Source organism: Chenopodium album, chromosome 7 (genome assembly GCF_948465745.1).
Source record: "Chenopodium album chromosome 7, dcCheAlbu1.1, whole genome shotgun sequence".
NCBI lineage: Eukaryota > Viridiplantae > Streptophyta > Magnoliopsida > Caryophyllales > Amaranthaceae > Chenopodium > Chenopodium album.
In genome coordinates, this window is record NC_137840.1 from 66,686,445 (window position 1) to 66,698,145 (window position 11,701).

The 11,701-nt window shown below is 39.9% G+C and overlaps 2 protein-coding genes and 1 pseudogene across 2 annotated transcripts; 1 reads left to right on the forward strand and 2 right to left on the reverse strand.

Annotated features, from left to right (window-relative positions):
* Window positions 1–743: 743 nt before the first annotated feature.
* On the reverse strand, window positions 744–2,717 carry LOC145640539 (uncharacterized). The gene has a single exon (XM_081691794.1). It carries the CDS (start codon window positions 2,715–2,717, stop codon window positions 744–746), a length of 1,974 nt encoding a protein of 657 aa, XP_081547920.1.
* Window positions 2,718–3,935: 1,218 nt separating this feature from the next.
* On the forward strand, window positions 3,936–5,510 carry LOC145640540 (heat shock cognate 70 kDa protein-like). The gene has a single exon (XM_081691795.1). It carries the CDS (start codon window positions 3,936–3,938, stop codon window positions 5,508–5,510), a length of 1,575 nt encoding a protein of 524 aa, XP_081547921.1.
* A 3,192-nt stretch (window positions 5,511–8,702) lies between these two features.
* On the reverse strand, window positions 8,703–11,630 carry LOC145640541 (heat shock cognate 70 kDa protein-like; annotated as a pseudogene).
* Window positions 11,631–11,701: the final 71 nt, after the last annotated feature.

Here is an 11,701-nt window from a genome sequence, read left to right on the forward strand (position 1 = left end):
GTCAAACGGCTTTTCACAATTGAATCATCCACATACACCTCTACATTTCTTCCTTTCTGGTTCGCAAATACCTTGTCGACCAGCTTCTGGTACGTAGCCCCTGCATTTCTCAATCCAAACGGCATAGCCCTGTAGCAGAAAACTCCGGAGTCGGTAATGAATGCCGCCTTGGTTCGATCCGGCTCATATAAGCTGACCTGATGATATCCGGAGAAAGCGTCCATGAAGCTCAATAGCGCGTGACCGGAAGTTGAATCTACCAATCTATCTATCCTCGACAAGGGATAGCAATCTTTCGGGCAGGCTCTGTTCAAGTCCGTAAAGTCCACGCACATTCTCCATTTCCCTGACGGCTTCCTCACCATAACCACATTTGCTAACCATTCGGGGTATGTGCAAGGTTCGATAAACCCTGCCGCTAGCAACTTATTCACCTCTGACCGAATAGCCTCCATTTTCTCTGTTGAGAAGTTCCTCTTCTTCTGTCGAACAGGTCTTGCCCTCCTGTCGACATTTAGCTTATGTACTATGATGTCGGGATGTATCCCTGGCATCTCGTCTGCCGAGAAAGCGAACACGTCAGCACTTTCTCGCAACAATTCTACCAAATGGCAGCGCGTGTCGACATCCATATCGGATCCGACACGCACTACCCTACCGGGAACTCCAGGTTGCAATTCGATCTCTACAGTTTCGCCTCCCGGGGAAGGACGTGGCGCAGTTACCGGCCGAGTATCAAAATTTTACATAGCCAAGTCATGTGTAGAGGGAATTCGTTCTCGCTTGGCTGGTGTCTGTTCACAAGTTGGCTGTCGGCCTGGCTGCTTCAGTGCTGATACATAACACTCTCTTGCCATAGTTTGACTACCCCGTACGCGTTCTGTCATTCCCGCGTTGGATACATACACCATCGTCAAGTGGTACGTTGAGACCACAGCTTGCATGTCATGAATTAGAGGCCTGCCGACAATGGCGTTGTAAGCGGATGGCACATCAATCACCAAAAACTCCGCCATAACGTCTCTTACTGCCGGACCCTCTCCCATTCGAACCTGAAGAACTATACTACCTTCAGGTCGCACCGTTGATCCGTTGAAACCTATCACAGGATAAGACACTGGCGTCAAGTATTTTCGGCCAATCCTCATGGCATCAAAAGCCTTAGCAAACAGGATATTTGCGGAACTTTCGCCGTGAACGAGTGCCCGTTTGATATCTGCTCCGTTTACCGTCAATATCAGCACCAACGGATCATCATGAGGGTAAATTATTCCCTTAGCATCCTCCTCCAAAAAAGATATCGAAAGCATGGAAGAAGGCCGAGGTCGTTCCTCTACGCTCAAACTCTTCTTGGCCCCGCTTACGGAACCTCCATATACTGGCCCTCCCGTAATAACGTCGATTGTTATTTTGCGCCCTGTCGGATTACCTCCCTGTCTGGATGTTTCCGCATGATTCTGCTTGTAAGTATCATCTTGCATTGATGGATCTCCCTGCTTTCGGTACTCGGTTTGCCTAGGCTGTGAATTTTGCTGTCGGCTTGGACATGCCTGAGTACGATACTGGGATAATCGCCCCTTCCTTATGAGATCTTCAATGTTCTCTTTTAACTGAACACATTCTTCAGTGTAATGACCAACATATCTATGAAACATGCAATATTTCTTCACGTCCGGGCCCTTCGTTATCATCGGTGCCGGTCGACTCCAATCTTCTCTATTCTGGTTTATTGAATATATTGCCGCTCTCGGGGTGTTTAACTGCGTATAACTACTATAACGACCCAATCCCCTTGTCGGCCTTCCGGATCTCTGCTGGCCTTGCGGCAGCGCCCTGCTTACCCCACCCATCTGGGAATTCGAGCTATTATCACTTTGCCTTCTAGAGGGCTCTGCCGACGATATCTGACGGCTCGTTTTCAGCAGCTCCTCATTTTTTATGTATTCATGAGCTTTGGCAAATGCTACCCCTAAGTTTGGGAAAGACTTCCGCGACATATATTTTTTGAAGTCGTTATCCCCTAGCCCATTCATCAATGCCATCACGGCAATTTCTTGCTGCAATTTTGGTATAGTGTTAGCCTCGTTGTTGAAGCGTCTAACGAAATCTCTGAGTGACTCATCCTTTCGTTGCTGAATAGCCATGAGCTCGCCAGATGTCCTTTGTCTCGCACTATTACTTATGTACTGACCTGTGAACAACTCCACCAGGGTCTCAAAGCAGTCAATTGATCCCGGCTCTATATTGGAGAACCAATCCGAAGCGGCTCCGGTAAGAGTCGTAGGGAAAACTTTACACCACACAGCATCGGTGTTGGTATATAGCAACATGTGACTCTCAAACGCAGCCACATACCGCTTTGGGTCCCCCTTACCGTCATACGTACAGGACGACATCTTTATTTTCTCCATTTGTTGGTCAAGTATCTCTTGTGTGAACGGAGATATTCTGGGCATGATGATCGCCCTGACTGCCCGCCTTTCCAAGCCACTAGAAACCTCATGCCGATAAGAACCTGAATCCCCCACCTGGGCGCCTTGTGTGAGTTGGCGCTCGGCCGGTGTGGTCTCTCGGCCCCGGCTTCTTGACGGTTGTTGTTGTCCCGCCTGATTGAACTGACTTTCCAAGTTCACTATCAGCGGCTTTGTTGGTACCTCATCCCGCATTCCCCCTGCCGTTAACCCGGCTTCCTTTCTTTTCTTAGACATAGCCCGCATGACCTTGGTCGTTATCTCCAGCTCCTACGGGGTAAACCCTTCCAAGGGATCTGGGGTCACTGCTCTGCTACGGTCAGGTGTTATGGGCTTGTTCATTGTGTTACCGTGAAGGAGATGAGTTTCATCTTCGACCATGATTTCTGGTAGTACGGTTTTATTCGTGTTAGCATTAAGGACATTGTTATCGTATTGCCGGTTATCAACTTCTGGCACCGGTACTGAAGTTTCCTTACTTCCTTCCATGACTGTGAGAGGTCCTGTTGGACGATAGAAGTTATTACTACCCCCTCCTTCTAGCGCCAATTGTTCCTGCTGGATTCTGCTTCCGTTAATGTCTGAGGGCTGGTAATGGTTTACCGTCCAATTGCTCACCTACACAGCCAATACAGATTAGCTAACCCGGGGGGTTATCCGGGAATAACCACTCCGATGCTAAAGTCAGTACCTTTGTGAGAAGAAAGTGAAAGAAGAGAGAGAAAGCGTTTTAGAGAGAGAGAGAGATTCTACCTTTGAAATGAGAAGTTGCTTGGGTATTTATAGGAACACAACCAAGCAGGTGCCACCTATACAGATAGGTGGCACACCGACCTTGTAAATAGCAGGTGCCTACGCGGCAGTAAGCAACTCTCCACGTATCAGTGGGACACGCCACGTTCCGAGAAGCAGCTCTCCACGTGGTAGAGACTAATGCCGGTAAGGACATGAATTATTCAATGTAATCGAGGGCTTTAAGCTGCACGGCACTCTTTTACCGGCATATTATGATACTACCGGTATATCCCGTACAGTTTCTGAACTTATTATTCAATAGAAAAGAAAATGAACTATTTTGTGAGTAATCTAATAATTTTCTTATGTGATTGATTTGGAGATTTTGAACATATAGATCCCTTAATGTGAAATTGTATTACATAGTTCAATTTGCTGTATGCTGTCAGAGTTCATTGATGTTCATATATATCTGATTTTGGATCAGAGATTTAGAGTTTATTTCACTGATGTTAAACTACTGCATGTCTACATCAAATTGTAAGTTCATAAGTATTCATTGAATAGCAGTTTATATGTAGTATGGGTTACAGGGCTTTATTATCTTCATACTCGATGGAAATAAATTACTTTAATTTGGTTATGCAATCATCCTCTGTGTCTTCTTGAATAGCAGATGTAAAGAGGCTAATAGGCAGGAAATCGAATGACGAAGCTCTACTGAAAGACATGAAGCGCTGGCCATTTAAAGTCAATGCTGAAGAAATAAAACCCAAGATTGTGGTGACATACAAGGGTGAAGAGAAGTCATTTGTAGCAGAAGAGATTTCTGCTATGATCCTCTGCAGAATGAAAGAATTTGCAGAGGCCTATCTTGGCACTTCTGTGAAGGATGTTGTTGTTACTGTTCCAGCTTACTTCAATAATCTACAGCGTCAGGCAACTAAGGATGCTGGAACAATTGCTGGGCTGAATGTGATGCGCATTATCAATGAACCAACGGCTGCTGCCATTGCTTACGGCCTTCACAGGATGACAAATGATAGAAAGAATGTGTTGGTATTTGATCTTGGCGGAGGTACTTTTGACGTCTCATTGGTCATTATTGAGAATGCAAAATTTGAAGTCAAATCAGTAAGTGGAGACACCAACTTGGGAGGAAGAGACTTTGACAACAGAATAATTGAACGCTATGTGACTGAGATTCAGAGGAAGTATGGAAAGAACATTAGAGAGAACTATAGGGCAATTGAGAAGCTAAGAGCTGCTTGTGAAAGGGCAAAAAGAATCCTGTCTACAGCAACATCAACTAGTATTGTGATTGATGACCTTTTCGAAGGCTTTAATTTTTCTTCAACCATTACTCGTGTTCACTTTCAGAAGCTGAATATGGATCTGTTTGAGGAGTGTTTATGCCTCTGCTGTAAATGTTTAGTGGATGCTAATTTTGGTGAAGATGATATTAATGAAATTCTTCTAGTTGGTGGTTCAAGCAGGATTCCGATGGTTGATCTGTTGTTACAAGGTTTTTTCTGTGGGAAGGAGCTTTGCAAAAGCATTAATCCTGAAGAGGTTGTTGCCTATGGTGCTGCCGCCCAGGCTGCACTCCTGAGTGGTACAGATCACATGAGTTTTTCGGTTGTTGATGTCACTCCATACTCTCTTGGTATTGAGTATTGTTACGATCCTGAAGACAAGGGTATTGTTATCCTGAGAAACACTCCAATCCCAACAAAGACGCAAAAACTACTTTGTACTACAGAGGACAGCCAATGCACACCTTCATTTAAGGTTTTTGAAGGTGAGGGATCCAAAGTCAAAGACCATTATTCGTTGGGTGTTTATAAACTCCCTAATATTGCTCCTGGACACAAAGGCGTTCCTAAAGTAAACATCTGTTTTGAAATCGACGCTGATGGCATTTTGAAATGTTCTAACCAAGATTTGGAAACTGGAAGTATGAATGGAATTCCATTTTTAAATCGTAGTGGGCGATTGTCAGAGAAAGAAGTCGATAAGATGATGCAGGATGCTGCAAAGTTCAAGCTCGAGGATGATTGGCAAGGTCTAAGGGTTAAAGCCAGGAATGATTTGGAGAAGTACACTAAAACTATATCTGACCTGCTCAGAGATCATGGTAAGAAAATTAAGCTCAAGGACAAGCGGAAAATGAGTAAAGCTATTGAGAAGACCATGCTATGGATAGATTGGAATTATCTTCGCACAGAAACATGGACATTTGAAGAAAAGATGAGAGAGCTACAGAGCATGCGACCCTCTTGTTGCAAGCATGCGACCGAATGATGGTGCTAGGGTAAGTGGCACCTAGTGATTCTGATACTTGTATTGTTGACATTGATGATTAAGCGTGTACTTATATCATTACACCAGTACTAATCTGCTAAGAAAAGTAACTCATTTTAGGCAATTTTTTTGTTTTTGTTTTCTATTTCCACTTTAACTAGGGTAGTCTAGACATTTTAGCCTTTGACGTCTACGTATATATGACTATCAAGCTTGAATTAAAGCCGATATGGAAATATTTTAGCCTGAATTTCTTTGTGAGATATATTAGATCTTGCTGTTAGCCAAATTCTGTACTATTTCTTTCTTTTTTTTTTTTAATTAAAGAAAATTCTGTACTATTTCTGAAAGGCTTGGATGTTTAAATCAGTGAGACATAATGTGGACTAACATTAATGGATTGGAGTAATGGATTGGAGTAAACAACAATAGTATATATTCTGGTGAAAGATTGTACAGAATATAAACGTATGATCTGAGGCTAAGTTGCAGTAAGAAAGCTGTTTATCAACATGTCACTCTTTAATTACTCTATAGACAAGCCTCCTAGACTTGTGTGGTAAGGCGATTATTCTAACTCTACGCATACAAGATTTGTTTGTTAACCAATTGAGTTCCTCTCGGAGTCTCTGTATGTAACATCCATGGCAACAAGAAAGCTTCAGTTTTATTTGTTAACACGGTGTCAATACTGAATATATAAGATCACATCGAACCACTTTTATATTTACAACTTCATCACATGTTCATTCAACAGTCAACACACTTGATAACTAGATCAGGTGAAGATAAATTCCTCATCTGCAGAACCTAAACATTGTAGTACAAAGCAGAGAAAAGCAGCAACAAGCATTATAATCTAATGTATATATATAAAGGGGAGTTTTTTCCCGAGTTTTTAGAGAGCCATGTAGGATCTAATTTTCTCAGCGCGCCATGTAGGATTATAAATCTTAGTAGTAGCCAATTAAATAAGAGATTATTAATAATTTCTTTTAGCCACGTAGGATTATAAATCTTAGTAGTAGCCGATTAAATAAGAGATTATTAATAATTTCTTTTAGAATTAAATAATTTAAATGCCATGTAAGCAAAATTGGCGAATGAGATTTTTAAGTTTAAATTAATTAAATATTATATATTATCTTTTAATATTACGAATTTTATCTATATATAATACAAATTTTAGGCTCATAAATACAAAAAAAAACATTATTTAAAAAAAAAATCAAACAAACCGTGCATCGCACGGGCTTCATCTCATTACTTGACCCAAATTTGTTTCACAAATTTTTGTATGTGGCTGGCCACACGGTGTGGCCAGCCACAATTGTTTTTTTTTTTTTTTTAATACCACAACACAACTCTTCTCCCTCCTTTTTTTCTTAGCTTCTTCTCCAAGCCAACTCACATATCACCAACAACCATATCTCTACTCCGCCCATTTTCTCTCTCCTCTTTTCTTAGCTTCTTCTTCAAGCCAAACCACACATCACCAACAACCATATCTTTACTCTATCCATTTTCTCTCTCCTCTTTGCTAAATTGCTACAATTAAAACCCAAAATTGTAAAAATTTGGTGTCAAATTGTTGTGAAAAATTGTGATTAATTATCCTTAAGATCATGAACAACATTTGAAGTAGTGAAATCGATGAGAACCAAAGAAATTTGAGCTCCTTTTCTTCGTGGAATCTCATATCGAACATTCTACGTCAAAAATTGTAGGGTGTTACTAGTTTGGTCAGGGGTTACTTGTAGGGTGTTACGTTACTGGTTTGGTTAGGGGACATGTAGGGTGTTACTGGTTTGGTCAGGGGTTACTTGTAGGGTGTTACTGGTTTTGGTCAAGGGTTACTTGTAGGGCGTTACTGGTTTTGGTCAGGGGTTAGGTTACTTGTAGGGTGTTACTGGTTTGGTCAGGGGTTACTTGTAGGGTGTTACTGGTTTTGGTCAAGGGTTACTTGTAGGGTGTTACTGGTTTGGTCAGGGGTTACTTGTAGGGTGTTACTCGTTTTGGTCGGGGGTTACTTGTAGGGTGTTACTGGTTTGGTATGGGGCCTACAAGCAACCCTTGAATAAGTAACAAGTAACCATTGAATAAGTAATTCATACAAGTAACCTTTGAAGTCAATCATATAAGTAACCCTTGAATAAGTAAATCATACAAGTAACCTTTGAATTAACCCATACAAGTAACCCTTTAAAAAAAATACCCTTGAAAAAAAATATATAAGTAACTCCTAAAAAAAAAAAATACAAGTAACCCTTGAATAACTAATCCATACAATTAACCCTAAAAAAATACAAGTAACCCGGCCCTGAAAAAAAAAATACAAGTAACTCCTGAAAAAAAAAAATACAAGTAATCCCTAAAAAAAAAATACAAGTAACTCTTGAAAAAAAAATACAAGTAACTCCTGAAAAATACAAGTAACCCTGACAAAACCAGTAACCCTAAAAAAAATACAAGTAACCCCAGCCCTGAAAAAAAAATACAAGTAACTCCTGAAAAAAAAATATAAGTAACCCCTAAAAAAAATACAAGTAACTCTTGAAAAAAAAAATACAAGTAACTCCTGAAAAATACAAGTAACCCTGACAAAACCAGTAACCCCGTTATGCGCGTGAACAGTAACCCCATTTTGTGCGCGTCAGAATCTGTTAATTTTTACTGACTTGGCAGCAGGCCACACGGTGTGGCCTGCTGCACCAAAAAAGCTCTGAATTTGTTTTTAGAGAGCCACGTAGGATTTAATTTTCTTAGATTATAAATTTGAGTTGTAACCAATTAAATAAGAGATTATTTATTTCTTTTACAATATATATATATATAAAGGGATAAAGGGGGGTTTTTCCCCGAGATTTTAGAAATTTTATCTAATATTTTTAAAACTAATATAATAACAATTTTAATCGCATAAATATGAAAAATATTTTTTTAAAAAAATACTAACAAACCGTGCATCGCACGGGCTTCATCTAGTGTTATATAATGCTAGAAAATTGCTCAAATTGATATGTACTAGTACATCAGAGATAAAAAAAACAATGTGTGTCTTTCTGAGTCCAACATATGCAACACCAGTAAATCATGCCAAGCATTAAGCTACAAAAATCGTGTAAATCATGGAAGAGGCCAGGAAAATAAGCAAAAGCCGTAGTTAATTTACCAACTTCGATGACCTGTACATTAATTCATATCAGGATGCATGGCATAGGACCAGCAGTCATCGCGACCTTCCAGTTCAGTCATTTGCATTTGTGCAACAAGAGGATTGCAAATGCCTTCAAGCTCTTTCAATTTCTCTTCAAACATACACGCCTCAACAAGATGGCAATTCCAGTCCAGCCATTGCATCGTCTTCTCAATAGCATCTTCTATCTTTTTCTTGGCTTGCTCATGAACTTCACTCTCACTATCTTGCACCAAATCCAATATGTTATCAGCATAATTCTCTAAGGCAAATCTTGCTTTGGCCGCCTCCTTGTTTTCCATGTCATCAGCTAAGTATTTCCTAGCATCCTTAGCCATCCTATCCAGCTCCACCTTTGACAACTTCCCACTATGGTTAGTAATAGTAATTCTGTCCTGTTTTCCGGAGTTTATTTCTGTTGCTGACACTGTCAGAATACCATTGGCATCAACTTCAAAGGTGGCAGTCACCATTATATCGCCTTTTGGAGCAGGAGGAAGCCCTGAAAGAGTAAACCCGCCTAAGAAGTTGTTTTCCTTCCCAACAGGCCTCTCCCCTTCATACACATCAAAATCCAATCTAGTCATATTGTTCCGGGGAGTTGTAAGTCCATGGCGTACCTTTTTTGTAGGAATGGTTGTGTTTCTTGGTATTACGACACATAGACCACCACCATAAAGTTAAATGCCTAGAGATAAGGGGGTGACATCTATCAGTACACAGTCATTATTTATACGTGCTTTACTCAAGATCGCTGCTTGTATGGCTGCACCATAGGCAACAGCCTCATCAGGGTTAATATTTTTGCACAACTCTTTTCCATTGAAGAAATCTTTCAACAGCTGTTGTACCTTCGGAATCCTAGTTGATCCACCAACAAGGACAATATCATGAACGTCTCTCTTTTCAATCTTGGCATCCGTTAAGCATTTGTCTACACAATCCATGCAATTTGTAAACAAATCAATGTTCAACTTTTCAAATTTGGCACGGGAGATGGTCGATTTGAAATAGTAGCCTCAGAGGATAATGAGAGGATCCTTTTTGCCCTTTCACACGCAGCTCTTAACTTCCCAAGAGCCCTAGGGTTGTTACTCATGTCCTTTTTATGCTTCCTCTTAAACTCGGCCACAAAGTGGTTAACCATTTTATTATCGAAATCCCCTCCTCCAAGGTGGGTGTTCCCACTTATTGCTTTCACTTCAAATACACCATTCTCAATCCTTACCAAAGATACATCAAAAGTCCCCCCACCAAGATAAAAAACCAACACATTCTTCGCAATCTCTTTGTTGTCAGCAACCATCTTGTCAAGGCCATAGGCAATGGCTGCAGCTGTAGGCTCATTTATAATACGCGATACATTTAGTCCAGCAATGGTGCCAGCATCTTTAGTTGCCTGACGTTGCAAATCATTAAAGTACGCAGGAACAGTGACAACGGCATTTTTCACTTCCATGCCAAGATAGGCCTCTGCAATCTCTTTCATCTTCATAAGGATCATTGAAGATATCTCCTCGGCAGAAAATTGCTTCTCTGCACCCTTGTAGGTCACCACAAACACCGGCTTATTGTCTTTAGAGGGAATAACCTTAAAAGGCCAGAGTTTTATGTCATTTTGCACTGTTTCATCAGTAAATCTTCTTCCAACAAGCCTCTTTGCTTCTGTAATATGTAGGATAATTAGAGAATGCAACTAGAAAGTGAATTGAAAACGTAAATATATAAGAAGAAAATGAAGTATATGACCATGCAATTTTTTAAACAAATGCCCTTAATAAATAGCTACAAACTAATGCACATTGTTGCAACATGATGCAATTTTCTCAAAATATTATCTGCTCCTTAGCAATTTAGCACCCAATATTGAACTTTTGAAAGGTTATTGGGAGATGGATAAACATGCAAGTCTGAAATAATTAACTTCCTTAATTCCTCAAGACACTTTCACAGTTCACTTACAAATTATTAAGCCTAGACATTAATATTGTCCATACACCTTCCTCGGTCGGATTTTAAATAAAGCTAAAAGCAGAGAAGGATTATGCACTTACTAAACATTAAGAGAAATTGACATAGATTCTTCAGTCTTAAACATTCTTCATACTTTTTGGATTAATGTTTGATTACAAAAAACTGATTAAAACCAATAATTACATGAATGAAAATTGACTTTGAGTGTACAAGCTTCATCTTAGATTTAACTATTCTCAAAAGAACACCTATGTAAGAGGGTGCCCCAGTTTCTCATGGTGAGAAACAAATTTGGTTTCTCACATGGCATTTTCGTAAATAAATCAACAACTTTATTCCACTTTATTCAACTGTGGAGCCCACAATAATGAAAAAGTTGTTGATTTATTAACGGAAATGCCCTCATGAGAAACAAATTTCGTTTCTCACCATGAGAAACAGGGATTTTCCCACCTATGTAGTAACATTATGTCCCCTAAAATAAATGTAGTAACATTATGTTCCATTAATTAAAATTCAATTAAATCAACTACAGAGTATATTATCTTGTTCACAACACCACAAAATTAACTAATTAATCTAGCAAAAATTCTATTATTGTGGAAAAAAATTCTCAACCAAATACAACCAAATTTAATGAGTATGATTAGTTTAAACTCTTAATTAGCAGTAAATTAAAAAATATTAAAGAAAGAAAGAAACTTGGAGGATGGAGAAAAAGTACCAAAGATGGTATTGGTAGGATTAGTGGTAGCCTGGTTGACGGAAGCGTCGCCAATAAGGCGTTGAGTTTGAGTAAAAGCGACACAAGAAGGCGTCGTTCTGTTTCCTTGTTCATTGATAATGATTTCAACACGATTATTTTGCCAAACTCCAACGCAAGAGTAAGTGGTTCCGAGATCGATTCCTATTGCTGGCCAACCGCCATCGCCTTCGCCTTTGCATCCCATCTTCAGTGTTTGATTTACGAGTTCAAACTTCAAAGTTTTGCGTCGGAAATTTGAAAAAAAAAAACGTCGGG

Coding starts and splice junctions, on each gene's coding strand:
- LOC145640540 (XM_081691795.1), top strand. CDS start 3,936: ATGAAGCGCTGGCCATTTAAAGTCAATGCTGAAGAAATAAAACCCAAG.
- LOC145640539 (XM_081691794.1), bottom strand. CDS start 2,717: ATGCGGGCTATGTCTAAGAAAAGAAAGGAAGCCGGGTTAACGGCAGGG.